The sequence below is a fragment of the Leucoraja erinacea genome, chromosome 12, assembly GCF_028641065.1.
Source record: "Leucoraja erinacea ecotype New England chromosome 12, Leri_hhj_1, whole genome shotgun sequence".
NCBI classification, from domain to species: Eukaryota; Metazoa; Chordata; class Chondrichthyes; order Rajiformes; family Rajidae; genus Leucoraja; species Leucoraja erinaceus.
The window spans coordinates 23,239,317-23,266,525 of record NC_073388.1 but is presented as its reverse complement, the minus strand read 5'-3'; the positions used below and the strand labels follow the sequence as shown (position 1 = coordinate 23,266,525).

The window sequence follows — 27,209 nt, the reverse complement described above, 5'->3', positions numbered from 1 at the left end:
ACAAGGTTCCCAACGGGGGTAAAGTTGATGATTCTGGATTTGTACATATTTCTCATATGGTTCTGGTATACCAGTATCTGTTTAATCAATGTGAAATAACATTTTGTGCTCCTGCTGTAGCCTCCTTTACATCTAGTGACATGTTGTACAAGTGCCTGTTTTGCCTACTTCTGCTTGGCCAGATTAGACCTGTTATATTTCCTGGTGGCTGTTTTAATTCCTTTTATCCGAGGCCATCTATAAACCGGAGGGACAACTTCATATCCACTTGGGTAGCTTACAGCCCAAATATAAACATATTTACTCCAATTTCAGTAATTCCTAGTTCCTACACCACTCTCCCATGGCCTTGGCCTCCTGTATTATTTCCCCCTCATCACTTGCCCAGCTTTCTCCTCCACTACAATCAATTTAAAGATCAAACAAGCACAGATTTGAATGTTATCCGGGTCTTGCTAGATTGAGGTTTGGACAGCTTCATTCACAAGTTGAACATTGTAATCATGAACGTCCTCAATTTGATCTGGATAATCACAAAAACAGCCATTTGTGCAGTGAAGGCATGCATTCAGAATAATGGACCCAATTACCTCAACCATTTTCACATAACATCTAATGCAGAAAAATGTCACAAGAAAAATTTCAAAATTTAATACTGTGCCATGTAACTGAAAATTTGGTCAAGTAGATAAAAAGGAACACTTTAAACATGACAGGATAGTTGAGGGATTAAACAGGAAGCCACTATCACAAATCAAGATTAAGAATTTGTACAGAAAATGTATAAAAAGCTTTGTTTAACCAAAAACATACAAGTTGAATGACTTTTATTACCCCATTATTGCAAGCAAAGTGTAAAAATAAAAGCAAGACATTGTGCTGGCGTACAACAGAAACATTACATTTAGCGCTATCTTATAAAGACTGCAATACACAAATTCAAAAGATCCTGCAGTAACGTCCTTTAAGAACTAAAACACAAATGAAAAAATGGTCATGTAAATCAGCTGCTTGAAGACAGTAATAGTAAAATCTACATCACAGCACTGACTTTACCGCTAGCTCATGTACATAAAACATTAAGACCAAAACCCACTCACACCAGTTTTCAACTAACCATCCTACATTTTGTACTTTTGCCTCCTCGACCCAATATGGTGCAACTGAGGCATTCTACCCTCCGAATCTGACAAGGGAGGTGGAGTGTGAATAATTCTGGCTAAAATAAAGTCAGTCTATACATCAAACTAAACGTCAACATGTGCATTTTCCTCTTCATAAAGCTCAAGGTTTCCTTGCAGCAATGGCTTAATGTCTTGTATAAATCTAGTGATTTTAATAAAATGTAGTAACTGACATTTTATTACTCATCCTTGACTTTTAAACAGGATAAGCCAGGGCTACAGGAGAGAGCAATAGATTTGATGGTTCTGTAAATGTTAACTAAAATTAAAGCAAAATTGTGTGGTACAAGGAAATAACTTGAAGCCAAATAACATGGTTCAGCTAAAGCCACATTGTAACAATCTCAAGAGACTCAAGGGATTTAAGTATTTAATGTCATATAGGAAACATTAACAATTGAGGGAATAAAACCAATTTTGTTTCATATTAATAGACTGAAGTTGAATTTATCTGTCCTCACGCACGTTATGGATAACAAGTAGCCCTGGATCCTCTTACTCTTCTACACTGGTTAAACCAATGGCACATTTAACTTCTGCTCTAAAATAATTGCCTGGAAGTGAGAAATAATAGGCCCGAGATTGCCCACAATTTAGCAAGACAAAATAATTTTAAGCACACATGCCACAGTTCAATTATGCTGTAGTTTTGGAATCCTGTGATATTGTAGCTGATTAAACTTTATTAAACATCAGGAACTACATCACTACTTTTTTCCCCCCAATGAGTACAGTCTTTCAAATTTTCACCATAGCTGAATTTCTGTATATCACAAATTTCTGTATATAATGTTGCCACAGCCTAACTGACATTTCAAGGATGTTATTAGATACCCTTGAATCTTGCAATAGTTAAACTGTTCCTAGTTGCTCACACATTCACTTGAAAAGGTCAGGAATCAAGCTAGCCATGCAACATTAACGCAGAAGGTTGCATCAGTGAAAATCTGGACATGAATTTAGGAAAATAGCCAGCAAAGGTATCTTCAAATGCTCCAAGTACAGATCCTATTTTGTGATATTCATTTAAATTTTGGAATGGTAGAAAAGTACAGACAATAAAAGCATCAAAGCAAAATGCGAATGCTTCAGCTATTTAAAGATATTTTACATAATTCCACCCTCAAGTTCAATGTCAGTTTGGGGCTGTAATGTATAAATACGTAAACTAGCAAAATTAAGGTACCTAATGGCACAACCTGGCTTTACACAACTGGGCTGATAATGTAATCAATATGAACCCAGGAATCAAAATCCTGGCACAGATCACCACTAACATTCAAAACCAATCTATACAAAATATTGTCCCATTGTCAGAAACTGGACTTTGCTTTCCTGTGTTCATTTGAAGTTGGCCCAGCCAGCTGGGCTTTCAAATGCCAGTAGTTCACAAATCTTTGAGCATTCTTCAGTAACAGCCTTCTTTCCACTTTTCTTCTGTCACAGTACTTTGTGCCTTCGGTAGTTGTAGGGTCCTGATAATAGAATAATTAATTTTCAATCTTATTAGAAAAATATAGTCGGCAAATAAGTTGATTTGCTTCAATGTGTTCAACATTGTTTGAAAGTAAACATCTGTCCCAAGCAGAACACAGCCTGTTACTGGGACAAAATGCTGAATATTTCTAGCATTCTATTTTACATCTCAATGCTTTTGTCAACAAATCTCAAACTGAGTTGAGGCCAGTTCATTGGCTATATTTAAGAGGGAGTTAACAGTCTACTTATGACTTAAATCTTCACTCTGCTACAGGAAAAACATTCTTCATGTGGTATCTAGAACTTGTCAATTCTCCAGATGTATCACTTTCTTACTCAGACTGGAATATTAATCTGCTTTCCATTCCTGTCCACGACATTTTCATGGTACAATTATTTAGATCCAATTTGTGTGGCCATTGTGAAGAAACTAGCATCCCTCTCCATAATACATCAACCATGCAACATTGATTGTTGCTACAAACTCAACAATCCTGATTTTTTTCTTCCTTTTTCCTTTAATTTTGCCCTGTCAAATCCCTCCCCCAATCCTGTTTTTCTGAACAATCGGCCTCCTGTAACAGTCATGGGTTCAAATGCTCACAGGCGAATCCCGAGACATCCCCATTAACATTTTTAATGGATCCGTAGAATCCTTGATGCTGTATTATTATGCAACATCTCTAACTGTCACATCCCAACTCTCAACCTCAATTTAGCATTCCTTATGGGGGCCCAATGCTGCTAATCCTCTCACCATTCCACTCAATATCACAAGTCCACATCTCTTAGATCTTTCCACCAACGGTGATTTTAATCTCCATCAAAACTTGTGTTCATCATTCCCTCTATCCTAACACAATCCTTCCATCAATACAAGTCCAACCCATGTTCAAGGATTATTTATTCCTCGGCTCCTGCCCTGATCCAACCTATACTTATCAGGCAGCACATCTAGTCATACTATACCCATCATCCCAATCGCCACTGATCCTTTCTATTCCATTCCATCCGTAGCTCTAAATAAAATGATAAAGAATATTTGGATGCATGCACTGCCAAATTACCCCCATTCCCAAAATCAATGATACATTAGACTTACCTCCTAGCTGGCTGTAAGAGCTTGCTCTTCGAAACTGTGGTTGCTGTAGTGCAAGTAACTCGTGACTTGGTCGGGGTGCTCCTTGGTACAGGAGTTGAACCGGAGGATCTTCCAGTGGAGGCAAGGCCAGTTGGCGAAGTGCCTGAACAAGTGGCAGACTGGATTCTACGAACATTACTCCCAGAACTCAGGTATCCTGTTGCTTTCACAGAATGCCTTGTCATTAAGGGAGAGTTACTGTTAGCAATTACTTTCACTGGCTGTCTGTTACAGAATGAAGTCTGATTCCCATTACCAGTGTATCTGAGCTTCCCAGTAGCTGGACCTAGAAGAAAGAGTAGAAATGAATAAGGCATTGTCTTTTGTTGCACCAAGGGCTCCAGACGTTTTGTTTTGCACTATTAGGGTTATGAATTTATTGAAACATGTGTATGGTCTTACGCTGCTGCAAGAAAGAATGTCATTGTTCTGTTGTCACAATGACAAACACTTGACTCAAGTGCAGTTGAGAGATTCTTAGTACATCACCATTTATAACAGCTACTTAAAATGAGATTTCAAAAAGCATTGTTTCTTTTGCACCAATTACCACGTCAATATTATGCAAACCTATTCAAATATGTTTACAATTCCAATATCAGCACTGGCCTTGTCACATCTTGACTTGACAAACATCTTGTCACTGACCTCAACACTTTGTTATTTCAATCTCTTAATTTCAGGGAACAATTACCTTCAACTTTTAGTTATAACTCATCATTAAATTTGTGGGCGTTACTTGCCACATTATTTATTCTGATCTTGAAAGGAAATTTTAACAGCAAATCCATCTCAAAATTACGTAGCTGGTTGAAGGCTCAAAATTTGACAATTCCATATAATAAACGCTATGATTTTTCAGGTATACAACATTTAATCGTGCAAGTAATTCCTCAGCATATTTATGTTATAAAAGATACAAAATGCTGGAGTAACAACATCTCTGGAGAGAATGGATGTGATGTTTTCAGGATCTGATGGGTCTGCCCGACCCGCTCAGTTACTCCAGAATGTTGTGCCTTTCTTTTGTATAAATCAGTATCTGCAGTTCCTTTTCATTATATTGATTTATATGCAATTTAGTTTGACCATCAAACATCCACCACATAAATATCCATGTTCTTTCAGTTGTATTTCCCCATCACAATGTGAATCATCTTCTGAAATGTGGTACACATTCAAGTCCATGTTCATATAACGTGAAATAGGGGGGCGAGCACTCAGAAGGTGCAACATTTCCTTCCAGCCTGCCAGATGGGTTAAGATGAAATTTCCAGGAAACAGTACAAAGGCCACTAAACATCGATTCCCTGCATTTTAAAACAAGCATTATCAGCTTAAGGTGTATTAACAACAGCCATACCCACCTTCAGAATCAATATCTTGAAACGTGTAACTAAAATGCAACAAGTTTCACACGACTGACCAGTAGAGATGTGATTTATATGCAAAACATTCTGGCAAATGTTTCCAAATCAGTCCTGCTGTTTCACTCCTGGCTTAATGAGCAAAATATCAATAAGGGTAATCTTCCCACAGCAAAGATCTATTTAAGCACCAAAGGAATTATCTCCTGCTGAATATAAATGTTGTAAATGCCACATTTATTAGCTGAAGAAAGCCCCAAGAACAAGATATTATTGCAATAATGCCAATGCCGGTGAGGCATATCAATCTAAAATTCTATAGATGTTCAAAACAAAAAAGGTCATGAGATCACAAAGTTCAAGTGGAATGTCAGCTCCAAGAATTTTTAGCTAGGTTGGTTATTGCAGTTGGCAATAACTCAAGACCCAATGACCTCATTTTGCAACAGTACCAGAATATGTAGAAGCCTATTATGATGTTTTATTTTAACTGAAATTTCTAATGATCAAAACAAAAAGGGAATCAAACGGGCTAATCTCACATTTTTGATAAGAGTTTAATGTAAAGCAAAAATTACTGAATGTATCTTCTATTTGGAAATGATCAGATGTCACATACTTGCTGGAGATTGCTGCACACGTGAAATTCGATTGTTGGGCATTTGCAAATTAGATTCAAAGCTTCGACTGTTCCTCGAGGAATCGGAACAGCGAATTCCAGTTTTAGCCAGATTAGGCATACTACGACGCATTTCCTCTGTCATAGAAAAAAGCAAAACAAGAGTGTTTAAAATAAAAGCAAATTCTCTCATGCTCTTAGGCAAATAGGGATGAACAATAAATTATACCTTAGTGGTGTTGTCACCATTGGCGTATGTATACACAAAGCAAAAAAATACCCCCCAAAAAAACTACTGGTGGATCAGGCAGCATCTGTGGAGGGAAATGGATAGACTACATTGCGGGTCAGGACCCTTCTTCTAAACGTATCCAATGCTCTTCACAGATCATGCCTGACCTACCAAGTTCTTCCAGCAGCTTATTTTTTGCTCAAGAATCCACCATATTCAGTCACAATATATGCAAAAACAAATGCTGCTCTACACAAATCGGGCAGAAAATTGTACCCCACAAAATTCATCTGATTTTCACTGAATTATATTTTATAGTATTTGAAATACAAATTTATAATCACATCTCCAAGGAAGGAAAAAATTCCACTGACAGAGCATTCATACAAATTTTCTGAAATAAACTCTAGTAACCCCTTAGCCAATTAACCCCTCAGCCCAAGTCGATACATTACCTTGATTCTTTGTATAATTCATCAATTCAGACACACGACCTTGCAAACAGCGTCGTGATGGCCGAACTCTTCCTGGGGTTGCTGCTCCCTTAATTGGAGACTGTGATCGAGGTGAATTTCGTGGTGACGGTGAGTATCTTTGCACACTACGCTGAGATAAAGAGTATTCATACTCGTCTTCATCATCTAGACTGTAAGTGTCAAACTCCTGATCACTGTAGGTACCTCTCCTCAAGGAATTTAATGAGGCACTCGAACTACGGCGTGAAGCTGATGCTGAACTGGAAGCATAGTCCTGACGAAGACCTGAGGAAAAACGAAGTTAATCAAATGCACACTATCTCCATCGCTCCATAGTCTTTTATTTTCCCCTCTCAACTACCTCGAGGCTGACACAACTGCAGATGCTGTCATCTAGAGCCAAAAAACAAACTGCTGGAAGAACTTGGCAGGTCAGGCAGCAACTGTAGAGCAAAGGGATGGTCAATGTTTCAGGTTGAAACTCTATATCAGGAGTGGCCCATCGAGTCCAAGTCATTTGTTTTTTGCTTTAGACATCAGCATCTGTTACCGATTCAAACTTTGCACCCAAATTGCCACACCATAAAATATACCTTAAATGTCATTGCATATAGTAATTCTACTTACTTTCTTCCTGCAATCGAGCCATGATCTGGACATCTGTCAGATCTTGCAATTTATATCCCATGGAGATAGAGTCATCGGAGGTGCTTAGCTCACTGTCAATGGATGACTGGGAACTGAGTGCTGAGTGAATGGCTGGATAACCTTTAAGGCCAAAAAGGACAAATGAAGAATGAGAATGGTTATTCTCAAAAAATAGCATTTCATGAAAAGGACTCAAAGGGAACCAAATGCCATTGATTGCAAATTAAAAAAAAAAAAATTCTATGAAAGGACTAACTTTCAACACTTCATCAGCTAGACATGCAGAAACAAAGTGACTATACCAGGTTAAAATATTATTGAAAGCCTATTTAAGCCTAAACCTGTGCACCCTTGGCTTAAATCAACACTACTGCTTTCATGAGGGCAGAATGTTCAAATTCCCCTGAGAGACGAGTGCTCAAAACTCTAGATCGACACCCAGGCAGCATTCCTTTGTTGCGACACTGTCCACGTTGTCCTTTGGACTAGGTATTAAACCATGCAGGTACAGCATGCAGTCAAGAAAGCCACTGCCTTCACTGCAAGAGGATTAGAGTTCAGGAGCAAGGAGGTCCTACTGCAGTTGTACAGGGCCCTGGAGAGACCGTACCTGGAGTATTGTATGCAATTTTGGTCTAACTTGAGGAAGGACATTATTGCTATTGAGGGAGTGCAGCATAAGCTCACCAGGTTAATTCCCAGGATGGCGGGACTAACGTATGATGAAAGAATGGGTCGACTGGGCTGGTATTCACTGAAATTTAGAAGGACGAGAGGGAAGTTTATAGAAACATAACATTCTTAGAGGATTGGACAGGGTAGATGCAGGAAAAATGTTCCCAATGTTGGGAGAGTCCAGAACGTGGGGGGGGGGGGGGGGGGGGGGGGGGGGGGGGGGGGGGGTCATAGTTTAAGAATAAGGGGTAGGCCATTTAGGACTGCGATGAGGAAAAACTTTTTCACCTAGAGAGTTGTGAATCTGTGGAATTCTCTGCCACAGAAGGCAGTGGCAAATTCACTGGATGACTTCCAGAGAGAGTTAGATTTAGCTCTTGGGGCTAAGGGAATCAAGGGATATGGGGGGGAAAAGCCAGAATGGGGGACTGATTTTGGACGATCAGCCATTATCATATTGAATGGCAGTGCTGGCTCGAAGTGCCTACTCCTGCACCTATTTTCTATTCTGCTAAGCAAGACCAGGACCTCACAACACTATTTTGTAAAGCTGGGGGTTGTTATTTGCCAAATAGTGGACAAACATCCAATACGATCTGCTCAGTGCCATTTGAAAATATTACTGAAATCATCATTTTTGATCTGTTTCCTACAATGGATTCAATGAAATAATGTGTTGCCACTAAAGTATTTTGTGATCAGATATTGAGAAGCGCTACTTAAATAAGTTTCTTTCCTGAGTTTAACTCGTTGAATCTTACAATATTTTTACACTTTTACCTCCAAATCAGCTTTTAAAATGTAACAATTTAACATGCACAGTAAATGCATTTGAAATAAAGTTTTTTCTTTTTTTTTTTTAACACAAAAGATCCCATTTAGGTCTTGTTAATAGAATGAACAGCACTTTGGCACAACATTCATAATAACGCACAATGTGTATACGACCCCAGTAAGTTTCAATAAGTGAATAAGACACTGATTTAGAAACTTGCCTTTCAGATTAAGTCCAAAATCAGATTGTAGAAGTTTTTAAAAAAAAATCAACCGGAGACCCATGTTGATGAGAGTTATGGACTTGTGATTTACCTAGATAGGCCTCAACACATTGAGTATGAAGATGGTACCACTTATTTGATAGTGTGACAAGCAGTATACTCAGCAAGTAGTTCCCCACCAATCTGCTAGGGGTTGGCAGTCTAAGTTGGAAGCTGTTAATTTAGATGCTGATGAGGCAAATCCTCAGCTAGTCAAACAATCCCTGGTACCAATGGCCTATTACAGGACTAGTCAACCGCAACAGCAATAGTTAATATGGACATGTGGTTGAGGAACCAATTCAGTTTGTCTCCAGTTAACAAACACTCAATAGTTTCCTGCTAACAAAGAAAGATTCCAATGGTAGATGCATGAATTTGGTTAACGTTGAATTGAAAAAGCAGATAAAAACAGAAGATATTGGAAATACTGGTAAGGCAGCAGAGAAAGAACTAATATTTCAGCTCCGACTTGAAATATTAACTCGCTTAACAGTTGCTCAAAGTTTCCAGCATTTTGTTTTATTTTAACTTGCAGTTTCCTTTTGATTCTCATTTACTGATAATGCTTGATAACTGTAATGGCAGGTCAGAACAGTGGAGGTGTATAAAAAGATTGATCAAGGAAAACTTAAGAGTACAAGGCGCTCTTGTACCTTACAATACAAAAAGGGGATTGGCGTAAATGGGTGATTGATGGTTGGCATGGACTCAGTGACTCAAATGATTCATTTCCATGCCGAGAATTTATAAAATGCTTAAAACACTCAGCAAGTCAGTCAGTTGAAGAAAAAAAAAGACATTTCAATAAAACACCACCAGATCATCAACCTGAGGTATTAACTATTTCTCTTTGCACATGTGTTGCCTGACCTGCCTGCACAGCATTTTATTTTTACTTCATTTTTATTATCTGTTGTTTGATTATCATTCATTGGCAGTTTACAATGGTATTTTCCCAATAATCTGCAGTTTTTATAAATGGTTTCGACCCAAAACGTCACCCATTCCTTCACTCCAGAGATGTCTGTCCCGGTGAGTTACTCCAGCATTTTGTGTCTACCCACAGTATTATGAATATTATAAATTAAGAAACTGACAAAGCACTGGATGGTGAAAATAAGCTAAAGTTTGAGATTGACAAGTAAAATGAAGGAATTATCAGAAAAATGGCAAAATGAGTCCTGAGAGCAGGAAAGTGATAATCTTTGCAAGACAAAACATGAAAAGATAGTCATTGTATTCTAAACATAAGCGATCTGAAATCTTGCTATCTCTACTGAAGTCCTTGAAAAGATCACATGAGGAAATTTATTTTGTTTTTAAAACCTTTTGCTTCGGTTTCATAAATAAGGAAAAAAAAACGGATTAATAAAATGGTGAACATAGATAGGACAGATGACCGTCACAAGTCTTTCACTTTTCCCCCCACATAGGGGTTATTGCTTATCTGGAACAAGCTGCCAGAGGACGCCTGCAATATCTAGTTTTCTATTCTTTAATGACAATTCAATTCATCAGGTAATTGTGGCTCTTGGTTCAATGACCTACAAAATCCTACGTTTATTTTTTTTATTCTAAAAATTAACTAGTTTCACACAAGTCCAAGCCAAAACAACAATAGCAAAACAGTGTGTATTAGTACACCAAAGAAAACAACTTGTGATTTTATTCTTGATCAGTCCATATTTTTTACTATAGATTTCTTAACAAAAATTGGCAAAGCTAGAACCGTAAAAAAAATTAATGCCTCCATATGTTTGGGTCCCAGCACCTGGGCTTGTGTCAAATAGATGGACACATTAAATTATTTAAAGATGACATGGAACCATTACCCATACGAGTTATGTCCTCAGGAAAAACAGGAGACACAGGGCCCATGTTTTATCATTTGACCGTGAAATTTGTTAAATATCCAGGACAAACTTGTTTTAAGAAAGCGTGCAAAACAACGTTCTATCGCAAATTGAACGGGGAAACAGATGTTACAAGCTCATTTGGAGAGGAAAGCCAAGTAAATTACAATCAATTTTGCGTAGGACACAAAACTGCACAGCAGTGTACATTGCCAGTGGATGCATTGGGGCTTTAGGAGAACACAGACTGGGTGAATATGCAAGGACATAACAGTTGGAAGTGACATGGAAAAATGCAAGTTTGTCCATTTTTGTAAAATAAAAAAAGAAAAATTCTGATGAACCATGGCAATGAATCAGTTAACATGCACATCCAATAGGATTTCTAATATTCCAAAGGAATATTAGTAGTACCAAGAGCAATGGGGTTAGTTTAGGAGGGTATGACAGAGGTGAAAGATCACCCATTATTTATTGACTGGTTAGGAAGGAGCAAGGGGCCACGTAGCCAACTTCTGTATTTTGAAATACTAGAATTTAAATTAAATTTGAATACTAATGACCTGTAGGGATAATTTGCGGGTTTCTAGTTTAAGATTAAAATATTCTGCTTCGAAAGAAATGCTTGACTGTTGAATACCACACCAGCAAGTTTAATGAAAGCCATGCAACCAACTAAAGCGCAAAATTCATGCAATTAATTTCAAATCTTACACTGACAAAACCTGGAAGAAGGTCCAACACAACATGCATAAAGTCTGCGTAACTGTACTCTGCATAAAGGGAAAAGCAACATTAAGTTTAAAATGGAGCATAAAATCTATATTTCATTAATGGACAGTTGTACCGTACCTGAACTGCCATAGGTTAGTACTGTTTTAGTAGACGATTTGAGGCAACCAGTAGAATTTACCAGATTGCTACACGAAGTGACATCTGTACTGGAGCTATAAGCACATGATGAGGAAAACGGAGTGCAATAGATGTTTCTCCATCTGTTGGCTAGAGTGGAAAAGCACAAACGCATGCATGGTTAGACACAAATGCAACAAGTATGAAGTTATATCGACACCATGCTTCAAAGCAAAACTTGCCACGGGTTGGATCCACATTTAGATATCGTGGAGGTACTCGCATCGGCTTGATAAATGAATCGGTTCATGCGCTTTTTTTTTTGCCCCAGGCCCTACATTGCTGTTGCTCCAGAGGACTTAGAAAAAACATTAAGCAAAATTGGCTGTAGTCAAAAATTCTCAAATGCAGAGAGATTAACTTCACCTATATCATTCTGGCTATACCAGTCTGAAGAAGGGTCTCGACCCAAAATGTTGCCTATTCCTTTGCTCCATAGATGCTGCCTCACTCGCTGAGTTTCTCCAGCTTTTGTCTACCTTCACGTATATCATTCTTCTGTTTAGAAGTTAACCTAACAAATCTAGATAACACCATATTTATTGGAAGTAAAAATCTTTCCGATATATACATAACAAAATTAAGATATTCTACTATGGTGTCCATACACCATTAGGGCAACCGTAACAGCCTACAGCATGAAAGGGAAAGAACATTTTCAATATGCTTCTCCTTCTATTCTCTGTTACTGTGCTAACTCTCAAATGGGACACACAAGTCTTACGGCAAATAAAGTAAAGAAAGACACATTCCATGTAAATAAGCCAAGAGCAAGGAGCTGATCAAGTCAGTGATCCTCTCCACATGTTATTCACCCAATACTGAAATCAAAGCTGAAATTCAAACAATATGGAAGGAAGCTTTCTTCAGGACTCTGCTCTAGCTCATTTTCCATATTCTTACACCAGTAGATAGGTATTTATGATTCAAGCAAGAAGCTCAACTAGCTAGCAATGTCATTGGGTTCAATATCAGTAGTTAATCTGAGTTACTACTGTAGAGACTGGTATTTGTGGTGGATAAGTGATGCAGATATTTAGATGATTTACTTGGACATTTACAAACTCCAAATATTTCAGGAAATCATTTAATAAAATTTCACTCAAGCTTTCAGGTAACAAGACCTGTGGGCTGAAATAGTGGTCAAATTTTCCAAAGACAAACCTACAACAATAAGAAACCATGTGCTGGAGATTTAGTGAGCTCAAACCTTCTATCCTTCTTGATCCTTAATCGCAAAAACAATAAACAGATAAACTGGACAGCAATAGCTGAGTGAGCAAACTATGTTCTACAGTTAGTATCCTGTGTCCTTCAGTCCTTGCTGATCATCAACAAGTGTGCTACAATATTGAGTTGAATTAACATCAAGGACACGAATGACAACATCCACACTGCAATTTTGTAGCTAAACACTAGTTCATGTTCACAACTCACAAACTAGAGTACCGTATTTCCCGGCAATGAAGGCGCTATTTTTTATACCCAAAAATAGGCACAAAGATTTATCTGCGTCTTGAAGGACGAAGGTTAGGTTAGCCAAGAAAGATAGACTTGGCTATCCCTCAGTACAGCAACATCAAGAACGATGTTGCTGTACTGAGGGATAATCAAGTCTATCCCTCATTGTTGGCTGCTGATGGCAAGCAGCTGTAAAGTGGGAAACGGCTGTAAAAGGACAGCGTGGGGGGGGGGGGTGGGGGGGGGGGGGGGGGGGGGGGGGGGGGGGGGGGGGGGGAAAGAGTTCCTTTCACAGCGTGGGGCGTCTAGCCCAGGTCAGCACGGGCAGGAGCGTTGAGAAGGAGGGGGTCGGGGATCATGCCAGCAACTCACTGCTACTGCGACGCTCCGAATTATGGCCAGGGAGGGAAGAAGCTCGGGGCGGGACAGCGGAACTGGCTGCCACCTCAGCGCCTTCTGCCGGCCCGCTCACCTCTGGCAGTGCCCTCCGTCTGAACACCTCTCTCCTGCCGCTCGCTGGCTTTGCTCATGTCAGCCTCTTCCAGTAAATCCTTAAATTCTAACTGCGGCCGGGAGCAGGACATGGCCTCACTTGCTGCGCTGGGTGACACTGCATGGCATTCACTGCCTGGTCCATGTCTTTCAATGTAGACCAGACAGTGAGGGGACCAGCTCAAGAGCAAAGATCGTAGAGCGGAGGAGGTCAGCGGGCGGTGGAACTTACTCCTGTGTCAGCGCAAGTAACTTCAAATTGGTGTTGTCATTCAATAAGATCACAACTGATTCAACTTGCTCCCGTTTTCCCCACCACCTCTCCACCTGCCACCATCCACCCATTCAGAATGGAGGAGATCTGGAAGCCTTGGGCAAATTGAATTGTTACTTTCTTTCTTTTTTTTTTGAGTGTGAGAAATTCTATGTCCCTCCAGCCTTTTTTCAAAATTTAGTAACTCAAAAAGCAGGTGCGTCTTCATTGCCGGGAAATACGGTATTTTCGTTGTATTCAATGCTTACGACCTGCTTTCAGAGCACATCATTTGTAATGCAAGTGGCAATAACAAAGTGGTCCAATGTCAAGATAAGCCATTTGGGATGACATAAACCATGCAATCATGAAAGTATCAAGAAAATTATGGTTAAAGTCCACACAATACTCATGAGTTTATAAACCCATATAACACCCAGAAGATCATGACTGAAAACATTGGGTTTGATTAAAGAAATCAGCATGGCATGAAATAGTGTGAGAATTAGCTCACACATGAGTGTGCCAGTGTTTGAACAACAGAGTTCACAGGAGGAACAAGGAGACAAACTTGGCAGAGTCAACATCAAAAAGACACAAACTAATCAGTCACATTGAGGAGTTTAAGAGGGAACTGCAGATGCTGGAGAATCGAAGGTTACACAAAAAAGCTGGAGAAACTCAGCGAGTGCAGCAGCATCTGAATCCGTCTGAAGAAGGGTTTCGGCCCGAAACGTCGCCTATTTCCTTCGCTCCATAGATGCTGCTGCACCCGCTGAGTTTCTCCAGCTTTTTTGTATAACAGTCACATTGAGGAAGTTGACAGCTTTTTTTAAATAATCCAACAAAGTACAAAGTAAAACACCATGCTTTGCTGAAAGGAGCGAAATAAAGAGGAGTGTTGTCAGATGTTCAACAACTTCCTTTAGCTTTACCTGTCAACCATCCTGAGAAAGTCACAGGAGGAATCCTTCAACATCACAAGCTTCATCAAATTCAGATACACCAGTGCCACCATCTTCTCAACACCAGTGCCAACTTTGCCCCTCATATTGCCCTGCAACTTTCAAAACCAAAAATTTGGGCAGGTTTAAATCACTTGCCCTGAAATCTGCACTGCTATTCAGTAAGATTATGGATGATCCAAGAGGTACTTTAACCCCACATTCCTGTTCACTCAAACTTTTACTCATCACACATCTGCCAAAAAGATTCTACTTCTACCAGCCTTTAAGGAGCAGTTCTGAAAACTCACAACCAGTGAAAATAATTCTCATTTGCTTTAATTGGAGATAGTAACCCCCAGTTCTTTATTTCCCCCAAAATAAGTGATCTCACACATACCCTCATTATGCTACAGCACATGAAAATGTGCACAAGACAAATTCTATAAATCAAGATCTAGCTATTACAATTATATTTTATTTCAGATACTGGAGTTAATTGTTTTACTATTTTGATTTTTTTTGACAGATTAAACGCTGGAATACAACTAATTTTTAATCAATCCAATAGGAAATATCTAAATGTAATCTTTTTAAACTTAAAATATTTTCCCAGAACAGAGGAATGTGTACTTAAAAAAAATAAAATTCATGGATGCAGATAATGCCATGAAATATTTTGAATAGCAAATAGTTCTGTATTCCATCTAATATTTCTTCAAGCAACTACAATAATTGATAAATTGGTCAATCTCTCACCATAACTCGAGACTTAAATGGACATGTTTGGTAGCCACCACATGCAATAGTGAACTTGCAAAACTAAATGTATAAAGTTACATAATCCAAAAAGTAATTTTATGATGGGAAAATACCATTTAGAGGAATTAAGGAATTTCAGGGTTAATGCACACTATTGGAAGTTGAAGTACTAACATTCCCAGAACACAAGCTATTTGACCAGTCAAGGAATACCTGTACTCGAGGAGTGCTGTATTGAAGGCCCAGGGGGACCTGCGCTCATGGAAGCAGATAACATCACAAAATCTTTTGAAGAGCGAACAGTTATGTATCCCACTAATATTCCCTGTCAGGTAGCAGCAAGAACTGGCTAATTAAACAGCACCAGTAAATTGAACAGCTCCATCATAACATGCATTTCCATAACTCAGTTTATATAGAGTGATTGATGAATTGGGGAATGTATTTAACCAAATTGATTATAACAGATTTTATTGGGAACTAACCCCACATAATCAGACACCATTGTCTCGTAACAAAACCTGCTAGTTTCATTAATGCCCATGGATCATCCAACATCTTTCAATGATTTGCTCAAGATTAAAAAGGAAACAAGATTAGATAAGTATGGAAATTCTACTCCATATGATAAATAATTTACCCAACCGATGGAAAAGAAACAAAACAAATTTTAAACTTCCAGTTATGCTATCCAATTGGATATTTGATGAATATGGCATTTATGGATTTCATGAAACTAGAACCACTGAGGCAAGACAAAAATACTCCCATTAGAGTACATGCATTCACAAAGAAAACATTCGAACATTCATGGAATTTTGATTGATATGGAACTATCACATGCATAAAGTATTTCCCCAGCCTGCACACACAACCTACCTTGATCAAGTCGGCACATAAGACTACGGCATGCAGCTTCAGTTTCTGGGCTGGGATGATCAAACACCTGTCTGCACCATTTCAAAGGATTCTGTGTCTTCTGGTCTCGATCTGGTGTTGCTGTCTTCTTCGGTGAAACATACAGCCTTTTTTTAAAAAAATAAAAAATTTCAGTGAGGTAACTTGAGCTAGCAGGAAATGACAAGGAAAACAATGGTATTTCATTCTAACCCTCAGTATCCTCACTTCCCTACCAACATGAAGATAGCAATTAAATACTAACCTGCTGGACTGTGCAGGTTAATGATTAAATCATTTGTTGGTTATATTTCAAGATAAAATGAATAGTTTGGGCCCACAACAGATGACAATTAATATACTTTCGAGGACTATTATCAGGTGACAGAAACTCAGGAAAGGTTCAGAGTAACATACCAAATGGATTTTAAAATTGAAATAAGAGTTAAAGACCAAAATTACCAACAGGCTTTGAAGCAATCAGACCAGTTATTGACAGTGTGTAAGAAGGAACTGCAGATGCTGGTTTAAACCAATAATAGACACAAAAAGCTGGAGTAACTCAGCAGGACAGGCAGCATCTCTGGAGAGAAGGAATGGGTGACGTTTCAGGCAAGACCCTTCTTCAGATTGTATTGTACAATAGAAGTTGGTTGATTATTTTTCAGTTCAAACCAATTCCTGTTAGTTCTCTGTAGATTATATACTGCCAAACATAATGGTAGTAATGAAAATGCACTTATTTGGAAACCGAAGATGCGTGTACTCAGCCCCCTTCACTGCCTTCTAAAATCTTCCGACGGGGTTTCTGTGGTTCTGGTTATTCTCAATGCAAAGTCTAGGTCATTTAACTGAGCACCCATTATTGATTGCATTCTTTTGAATTAAATATGAACAAATTAATAGCAGCCCATTCAGTTACTTAAACCTTCTCTGAAATAGGGATTGTCATTGGTCTAATTGTAACTGAAACTGGACATTGGTCACCAACTCCAGTAATCTTTCACATGCTGAATGAGTTTTACTGCAGGTTTGAATATCAGAAACGTAACCCTGGTACCCCCAACACAGCAAGAACCCAGTCTACTAAGAGTGGACCTTGCACCCTCTCCTTCCCATTCACCACTTCACACCTACTTAAGGCAAGACTCCAGTATGAAAAGACTGGACCATTTCCCACCCCAACCAACACTTCACACCCACTCACAGCCTGACCTCAGTCTGCAAAGACTGGGCCCTTCTACATCCACCCCCCTCCAATCAAGACTTTATACCCAATCACCCACACCCTCTGTGCTGCACAACATCACTTATCCAATATCAATAATAAAAATAAAGGTGGAGAGGCTTTTCAGAAGACAAAAAAAGCCGGAAATCTCCAGGACCTGAGAATGTTTCCCCCTCTACTCTTAAGCTCCGTGCCAAACAGCTGGCACTGGTCAATATAGACATTTTCAACCAGTCCCTGCAAACATGTATTGTCCCTGCCTGCTTCAAAGTCTCCACTATTGTCCCTGTACCCAAAAAGGCTAGGATTACTTGTCTTAATGACTCCAGGCCTGTCACACTGACCTCTGTAGTCATGAAGACACTCGAAAGGCTTGTGCTGGCCAAGCTGAAAAGTATCACGATCCTATGCAGTTTGCATATCGGGCCAATAGATCAGTGGATGATGCAGTCAACCTGGGCCTGCACTTCATCCTACAGCACCTAGACCGCCAGGGGACCTATGCGAGGATCCTGTTTGTTGATTTTAGCTCTGCATTCAACATCATTGTGCCAGAGCTACTACACTCCAAACTTTCCGAGTTGACTGTGCCTGAACCCCTCTGTCGGTGGATCATCAGCTTCCTGACGGACAAGAAGCAGCATGTGAGGCTGGAAAAGCACATCTCGGACCCGCAAACACTCAGCATAGGAGCACCATAAGGCTGCGTACTCTCTCCTCTCCCCTACTCTCTCTACACCTACGACTGCACCTCCACAGACACCTCTGTCAAGCTTCTCAAGATTGCGGACAACACAACCCTGATTGGACTGATCCAGGATAGGGAGGAATCTGCCTACAGACAGCAAGTGCCACAGCTGGCGTCCTGGCGCCATCGCAACAACCTGGAACTTAATGCTCTTAAGACAGTGGAATTGATTGTAGACTTTAGGAGAGCTCCCCCTCCCCCCACTCACCATCAACAACACCTCAGTCACATCTGTGGAGTCTTTTAAGTTCCTGGGAACCATCATCTCCAAGGACCTTAAGTGGGGGGCTACCATCGAACTCCACAGTCAAAAAGGCACAACAGAGAATGTACTTCCTACGGCAGCTGAGGAAGCACAATCTGCCACAGGCAATGATGGTCCAATTCTACACGGCCACCGTAGAGTCTGTTCTCACCTTCTCCATCATGGTCTGGTTTGGCTCAGCCACCAAGTACGACACCTGGAGGCTGCAGCGACTCGTCCGATCAGCAGAGAAGATTATTGGCTGCAATCCTCCCTCCATTGACAAACTGTAGATGCAAGGGCCAGGAAGCGAGCGGGCAGGATCATCTCCGACCCCTCTCACCCTGGCCACAAATTCTTTGAATCACTTCCCTCTGGAAAGCAACTCTGGACTGTCAAAGCTGCCACAGCCAGACATAAAAGCTGTTTTTATCCACGAGCAGTTGCTCTACTCAACAGCCAAAAATCTGTAGCCTCATTTTGATCTGGTATTTTGTTGGTTCACATGCTTGATCAATGGCATTTTATCATTAATGTTTTATTATTATTAATGTTTCGTGTTTTCCCGAGTCATTCGTAACAGTCACTATGTCATGTTGTTACTTGTGGGCGGAGCACCAAGGCAAATTCCTTGTATGCGAAAACATGGCCAATAAGGCGAATGGTATGTTAGCATTCATAGCAAAAGGATTTGAGTATAGGAGCAGGGAGGTTCTACTGCAGTTGTACAAGGTCTTGGTGAGACCACACTTGGAGTATTGCGTACAGTTTTGGTCTCCTAATCTGAGGAAGGACATTCTTGCCATAGAGGGAGTACAGAGAAGGTTCACCAGACTGATTCCTGGCATGTCAGGACTTTGCTATGAAGAAAGACTGGATAGACTCGGTTTGTACTCGCTAGAATTTAGAAGATTGAGGGGGGGATCTTATAGAAATGTACAAAATTCTTCAGGGTTTGGACAGGCTAGATGCAGGAAGATTGTTCCCGATGTTGGGGAAGTCCAGAACAAGGGGTCACAGTTTAAGGATAAGTGGGAAATCTTTTAGGACCGAGATGAGGAAAACATTTTTCACACAGAGAGTGGTGAATCTCTGGAATTCTCTGCCACAGAAGGTAGTTGAGGCCAGTTCATTGGCTGTATTTAAGAGGGAGTTAGGTGTGGCCCTTGTGGCTAAAGGGATCAGGGGGTATAGAGAGAAGGCAGGTACAGGATACCGAGTTGGATGATCAGCCATGATCATATTGAATGGCGGTGCAGGTTCGAAGGGCTGAATGGCCTACTCCTGCACCTATTTTCTATGTTTCTATAAATGTATTTACTTAAATCTGCCTTAAATACTCAGACTCTTTCAAGCAATAGAACACCCAAGACTCTGAAAAGTTTGATTGCAGCTGTTTTTAATGGATAATACTTTTTGTTTTAGTGATCTTAGCTCCAAATACTCCCACTAACCAACAAATCTACCCATTCAAGCCATCAATCTAATAAACCTTTTAAATTGCTTCCAATGTATTTTCATTCTCTTTAAGACATTAATACTCTACACAACTCCAATTGTGCTCTCGACAATGCACTACAATAGAAGTTTAATCTCTTTACTGTTACAACCCCAGCCGTAAATCCCACATATGCAATTTCTACTGTGCCCAAATACTACCAATTCATATCATAAACTATGCTGTAGATGCATCTGGTCCTTTGTGAATTTTGACACAGTTGATTGTCAACATTACGCAGCTATAGTTAATCGGATCTGACATGTGGAGTTAGGAACTCCACAAGCATCCAATGAAAACCTTTGTAGCCGCTGGGCAGAAATTCTAGCCAACGAGAAGATAGTTTTCTCGGTGCATCAACAAGGAAAATCAAAATGGGTTTTATTAAATTCTAAAAACGGTACAACAATGAGATTGCATTGAGAGAGTAGAAGCATGGATAGGGTAGATATTCAGAACCTTTTTTCCCCAGTGTGTGAACTTCCAAAAACCAGAGATAATTCCTTTAAGGTGAGAGCAGCAACGTTTGAAAGAGATCTGTGGGGCAAATTTATTTATTTCTTTTACACAGAGAATGCAGGATTCCTGGAAGGCACTGCCAGGTGTGGTGGTGCAGGCACATACAACAGTGACATTTAATAGCCTTTTAGATAAGCCCATGGATATGCAGAGAATGGAGGGACATAGATCTGAGCAAGCAGATGAGGTCAGTTTATCTTAACAGGTCAGCACAGACATCGTAAGCCAAATGGCCTCTCCCAATGCTGCACCGTTCAATGTTTTATCATGGAAGTCAGGATTAAAAGTGGAAATTGCCAAACCAGAGATAGATAAATCAACAATCAAACAAAGTTCAATCTATCAAACATTGTATTTACAAACCTGTCATGCTGCTATAAGAATTTCATTGTTTCGGTACATGTGACAATTAAACACTCTTGCGTCTTGATTGCTGCAGTTATTTACTAAACATGAAAGAAAGGCGCTAAAGCAATTTTTTATCAAATTCCTTAGTTACATTAATGCACAGTAATCTCACTGGCACAAAATGTCACACGAGGCGTCTCATATCCTCATCTTTCATTTCCTTTCCACGTGCGCAAATTCCCGTTTTGGATAGGCAACAAGCTGAGTACTGCTGATAGCTTGACTAGCTATCGATGCATCAAGTAGAAAAATTGTACCAATATAGTGCCAGGTAAAATCTTTCTACAACTTATTACCTAACAGCAATTGAATAAATTACTTCTGATCACTCACAAGGTTTGTTGAGCAAACAAAATAATTTGCATACAATATGATCCAATAGACTGCCACAAGGCAAATAAATAGCTGGCAGATAAAAACCAGAACTGATGAATACAGGACAAACCAGCAAAATCTCTACCCTTTAAATGAAAGCTTTTTTTAAAAAGTAACACTCCACCTGGAAAAATATAGTCTTAATTTGACAGCAACTTCTAACCGCATAGTTCCCTTCATGTGTCGCACAAAATCCCATGTAATTCACAGGAGTATTACCTAAACAAAACATTATCTGATGAGCAGCCCCAACCCAAAATGGCATCTATCCATGTTTTCCAGAACATGAGCATGACTCGTTGAGTTGTTGCAGCACCTTGTATCTTTTTTGTAAACAAGCATCAGCAGTTTCTTGTTTTTGCAATTGTTATTCAATTACAATAGATATTCAAGGGAAAAATGTACTAGAGCAGGCACAAAATAGTCGTTTTTAAGATGAAACAATGAGAGGCATTCAGATAGGGAATGTGAGGCACTATGTATGACACAAATGCACAAATTAGGAAGCGGAGAAGAGTGGAATTTAAAAACAATGGTGCAAATTTCAAAAATTAAGGTGTTATTTAATTAATAACTAGGGTGCATCGTCAAACTCAGGGATGATGGACAAACAGGACATTGCAGGTTAAGATGTAGATAGAGTTTTGGAGAACCATATTTAAAGAGATTAAAAAAGGGGAATAATTTAGCTGTGAATGTGTTGGAACAAGACATTCAGTTATGCGAGCTGGGTGTCAAAACACAGATGAAAAGGAACCTGAAATAAGATGAGGGGATGAACTTTTATAAACCCAACAGATCAAGAAACAAATAGTGAGGGTATTTTAGAACATGGGAGAAATTCTGCAGAGATAGATATGCATTTAAGAGATTACAGCACATTCTAGGGCACTGGAAAGGGAGATTAGATTAGGCAATAATTTCCAACTTCAATGGAGAGCAAGTTTTTATTAGGTGGGGAAGATTCAAAGGGGTCAATACCTAAATAAAACAATAACAGTGTCCACAAAATGGGGATAAAATCAGGGAACATCTAATATGTTACACAAGTAAGCAGGTTGCACCATTAATTTAAATAAAGGGTAAAAAAACACCTGTCACGGAAGGGGATTTATGGTTTTATTTTGAAGAGACCACCATAGAAACCAAAAACCTGTTATGTTGCTTGAAGACCCAAATCCATTATTTTGCTTTACCGATACAAGCATATCTTCCATTAGTTTGTTAAATCTCCCCATATCACGGTCGATATATCTTGTTTCCCTTTCCCATAACGTCACGTATTCCTTTTCTCCAGAATTACTCCAGTTTTTGTGTCTATCTCCTAATTTTCATGAGTCTTTAATTTTGCAACTAGCATATATCAATTACCACATTCGCCTTTAAAGTTTAGACACAAGGAACTGTAGGGGGTCCCCGGGGGGGGGGGGGGGGGGGGGGGGGGGGGGACATGAATTGGCGATGTTTCAGGTCAGGACCTATCCTCATCCAAACGTTATAAATAAATGTGAATATGGAAACCAATGAACTCATATTACGCAATGGGAAGACGATAATGCTTAAAGTTTCCAGTCTCAGCGGTCCCAAAACAACGTTACACATCTGGCCGATACAATCCTGTTAAAATAGAAATGTTGACCTGGTAGTTTAGGAGTATAACTTTCCTGAATGTTGGCGATGGATTTGAAATAAGGCAATTTAAAATTATATCAGAGAATGGGGCGAGCGGTAGATGGCTGGAGTGGTGCTTCAGAAATCCTTACCAGCTATCCTCCTCCACGGCGGCTGGATCCGGGTCCAGGTCCAGGACATCTTCCTCCATGAACACGGCCTGTTGCTGCTCGTCGTCGGCATCAGGAGAGCGCAGCCAACAGCCATCTACGATGCCGGGCACCTCCACCTTCCACCCGTTAAACAACGCCTCGTATTCAGACAACAAGGGGTCGCCGGGGCTCAGCCCGTCGCCGACAAAGCCAGCGGTCCCCGGCGCCCGGCAGAGTGAGGACAGCGGCCTGACGCCGTTAATCTTCCCTCCGCGGCCGCTGCGGATCCGAAGCTGCTCATTTTGCAACTCCAGCTTCTTCACCAGATCCTGCAGCTTCTTCACCTCCTTGTCCGCGTCGGGAAGCACGCACACCATGGCGGCAGCGCTCCCCGGGCCGACCGGCGACCCTGCACCGGCTACCCCCTCGGGCTCGACCGCGTTAGGTCCCACCATTGGTTACAGCCGACACCAAAACAAACCGGGTCGAGTCCAGTCCACTACCCAACCGCCCGCTTCCCTGCCGCCACCATCTTAGATAAAGGCTGCCGCTGACCTCTGGCCCCGCTCCTGTCATGCGCACAGCTCCAACCCGCCGCCCGCGCCTGCGCATATCCTACCGGTAGAAACCGGCGCCAAATCGCCGGGCGCTTTCAAACATGAATGAAGAGTCGACGGCGGCCAATCAGAGCTGTCCCCCTCCCATTGGTACGGAACGTTTGCATTTTTCATCTTGAAATTGTGCAATACAGTGCATACTGCAGCGAGTCTTTTAACTAACACTTGAATGCAATATATATGCTTTAAATTGGATTGGAGCGTTTTTGAAAGGGGGGTGGTTGTGCGATCAGTGGCCTTGGGGGTACCCGGTGAGGGAGTGGAGCAACCAAGTGGGGAGAGGGTGTGGAAGAAGGGTGTGTCCCCCCTCCCAGGGTAGGAACTTTTTCAAATTTGATGTATTAAAATCATGTTTTAGTGCACTGTAGAAGTATGATTTCAATGTTTTTTATATGAAGTATTTTTAAGAGGTAACTTTTTAAGGGGTAACTTTATCCACACAAAGGGTGATGGGTGTATGGAACAAGCTGCCAGAGGAGGTAGTTGAGGCGGGGACCATCCCAACATTTAAGAAAAAGTTGATACATGGATCGGACAGGTTTGGAGGTATGGACCAAAAGCAGGTAGCGTAGCTGATACATGATCACTCTATGACTATATTATACCTCCACCGTGCATGAATGCTTTAAAATCAAGTGATCGAGTTTTATTGCCATATACTCAAGCATAGAAACATAGAAAATAGGTGCAGGAATAGGCCATCGGCCCATCGAGCCAGCACTGCCATTCAATATGATCATGGCTATTCATCTAAAATCAGTACCTCTTTCCTGTTTTTTCCCCATATCCCTTGATGTCGTTAGCCCTAAGAACTAAATGTAACTCTCTCTTGAAAACATCCAGTGAGTTGGCCTGCACTGCCTTCTGTGGCAGAGAATTCCACAGATTCACAACTCTCTGCGTGAAGAAAGTTTGTTCTCATCTCAGTCCTAACTGGCCCCCCAGTTTAAGAATAAACTGTGACCCATGGTTCTGAACGCCCCCAACATCGGGAACATTTTTCCTGCAGTTACAGTAATTGAAAATCTAGCAGGCAAGCAGGATGCTTTCACCAACCACCCCCATTTGAAGTCCACTATCTTCCACCGTTTCTACCCAGTGCTTGGTACTTACTTCCAGCAGCCACTGGTTGTCCTCCAGGATGCACCGAGCCACAGCCTGATCCATGCCGGTCACCTGGGCGAATTCGGCACAGACTCTCTCTCCCCTCCCCCTCTCGTCCCCTCTCTCTCTTCCCCTCTCTCCCTCCCATCTCACTCTCGTCCCCTCTCTCTCCCCTCTCTCTCTCTTCCTCCCTTTCTATCTCACCCTCTCCACACACACTCTGTCTTTCCTCTCACCTCTCTCTTCCCTCCCTCCCTCTCTCATCTTTCTCTCCCCCATTTCTCCCTCTCCCCCTGGCTCTCTCTCCCCTCTCTCTTTCTCCTCTCTCTCCCATTCTCTCCTACCCTCTCCACCCCCCACCTCACTCTCCCCCTCTCTCTCCCCTACCTCTCTGTCCCCTACCTCCCTGTCCCCTCTCCCTCCCCTCCCTCTTCTCTCTCTCGATTCAATCCCCCTCTGTCTCTCCTCTCACCCTCTCTCTCTCTCTCCCCCCGTCTCCTTCTCCCTCCCCCTCTCTCTCTCTCCACCTCCCTTTGAGAGTCTGTCCCTTCTGCACAGAGACTCTCGCGGCAGCAGCGGAACGCCTCCAATGCCCCCGACGGCCCGGGACTTGCACTGTCCGGAGTGCTCCATGGCCAGAGCTGCTGGGAGCGACTCGTCAGCCCCGCAAACACTCGCCAGTCCCGGCTCCCCGCATCTGTTCCAGCCACTGGTACAGCTCCCATCCCTCCCTCAGCCCCAGCTCTCCAACACCCGCGGACCATGCAGTTTATCCGAGTTTTGAAATTTTCGTTGATCACAGAATTTCTCACCACAGAGCGTGAGAAATTTCTGATCAGCGTGAGGGCGTGATTCTCACACTCAAAACGTGAGAGTTGGCAGGCCTGCCATAGGGTCGTCTACTTGTGGGTCTGCAAATGTCTGTAGAGGCCAATCCACGACCCACACACCTTGGTGCAACGTGGGCAGTGGAGACTGGCAGTGGTTGGTAGTCATCATGCCTTCTTGTCTCCTTGCGGTGCTGTCGCTTTGGCTCTGCAACACGGTGTAGCTCCGTTTCATGACGTGCAGCTCCTTCCTGCACGGATTTCCTCCAGGAGCACACGTCCAGTGCAATTTGCTCCCAGTGCCGCCTCTCGCCCCCTCCACTGATGGGACGCTCCTTCCCTGGAGTCAAACGGGGGCTGTTTTCCTCTGTGCTGAAAGAAGAGCAAGTTTGGCAATTCGAACCTGTGGGTAAGTACTTACCTAACGGTCCGTTCTTTCAGCTTGTAACAGGAGCGCCCGTAATCCCGTTCGTCGCTGTTGCACTGCATGAACGCTCATGTCGCGCATGCGTGCTGGACGGGTTCTTCACGTAGTCACTCACGTGACTCCGAAGTAAAATCAGAAGTCAGCCTTCTTAGGGCTGTAGCAAATCATGGGGATCTATCAATGACAGTTTCTGTCATTTTTTATAAATGGAAGCAACTCAGCCGCAGTCAAAGGGATGATAATTTATGACAGAAAAATATTCTAGTTATTTAAGCTGATGAAATGCAACATATTCAGTCAGTTCATAGCTTAGTTAGAAGAAATCCCTTAAAATATCCTAATAGTTTGGTTCAAACAAATACATATGTGTTTGCTAGTTTCATTAGCTATGGATAAGAATTACAATTTATTTGTGCAATAGGTGATCATTTGAAATGTGCAAAGTAATGAGAATCGGTTGGCAAACAAATTATTCAAAAAGCATTCAGAATGGAGGTAGGACTTGACAAGCATAGGCTTCTTCCTATCCCTTTTCGAACAAGTCTAATATGTATTATGTTGAAATTGGCTTTTGATTTTTTAATTTATGTATGTACATATATGTTATGTGTATGTGTGTATATGTATGTATGTATATATGTACATGTATATGTATGTATTTATGTATATATATATGTATATATATAATTTTCCTTTTATTTATTCATTTTCATCTTTTCTTTTCTTTTTTTTTTAATCGTTCGAAATAAAGATAAAGATAAAGTGTTCAAATAGGAAACTTAACCTTTAATATCTCATTATTCTAGTTCAAATCCCATCCATAATAAACAAATCTTAACACGTATTGTTAAACACCTAGTCAACAAAAAACATGAAATACAGAAATTCTGTAACATTTCTAAAGGAATAAATAACAAATAATCCCAGCACATTTCAGAACAGATGCAATTTGTGGATCTTATCTCGAAGATCAAAACTAATATTTTGACATAACAAAATTCAATATTGGTGATGTA

The 27,209-nt window shown here is 40.9% G+C and overlaps 2 protein-coding genes across 4 annotated transcripts in view; one reads left to right on the top strand and one right to left on the bottom strand.

Annotated features, from left to right (window-relative positions):
- Positions 1-628: 628 nt before the first annotated feature.
- On the bottom strand, positions 629-23,795 carry zgc:66447 (SLAIN motif-containing protein-like). 3 transcript variants are annotated; one of them, XM_055643801.1, is made up of 9 exons: positions 23,219-23,795; positions 16,418-16,563; positions 11,567-11,716; positions 7,126-7,266; positions 6,478-6,783; positions 5,791-5,928; positions 3,766-4,090; positions 3,633-3,682; positions 629-2,659 (listed from the first exon to the last, which is right to left on the bottom strand). In XM_055643801.1, the coding sequence occupies exons 1-8, from the start codon at positions 23,671-23,673 to the stop codon at positions 3,661-3,663; spliced, it is 1,683 nt and encodes a 560-aa protein (XP_055499776.1). In that variant the 5' UTR covers positions 23,674-23,795; the 3' UTR covers positions 629-2,659; positions 3,633-3,660. The 3 variants fall into 3 exon arrangements, with proteins under 3 accessions (XP_055499776.1, XP_055499775.1, XP_055499777.1); XM_055643800.1 differs by lacking the exon at positions 3,633-3,682 and having other exon boundaries at positions 23,219-23,794; XM_055643802.1 differs by lacking the exons at positions 3,633-3,682; positions 11,567-11,716 and having other exon boundaries at positions 23,219-23,793.
- A 207-nt stretch (positions 23,796-24,002) lies between these two features.
- Positions 24,003-27,209, top strand: part of cetn2 (centrin, EF-hand protein, 2) — a 39,728-nt gene continuing 36,521 nt past the window's right edge. The window contains exon 1 of the mRNA XM_055643813.1: positions 24,003-24,150. The gene's annotated coding sequence lies outside the window, so the exon portion shown is untranslated. The remainder of the gene's footprint in view (positions 24,151-27,209) is intronic.

Excerpts from the sequence above, each read along its gene's own strand:
- zgc:66447 (XM_055643800.1), bottom strand. The coding sequence starts at position 23,673 with ATGGTGGGACCTAACGCGGTCGAGCCCGAGGGGGTAGCCGGTGCAGGG. Across the intron at positions 16,564-23,218 it reads GCCGTGGAGGAGGATAGCTG|GCTGTATGTTTCACCGAAGA; the intron begins GTAAGGATTTCT and ends TTTTAAAAAAAG. Across the intron at positions 4,091-5,790 it reads TGTGCAGCAATCTCCAGCAA|GTCCAGCTACTGGGAAGCTC; the intron begins GTATGTGACATC and ends TCTTTCTTCTAG.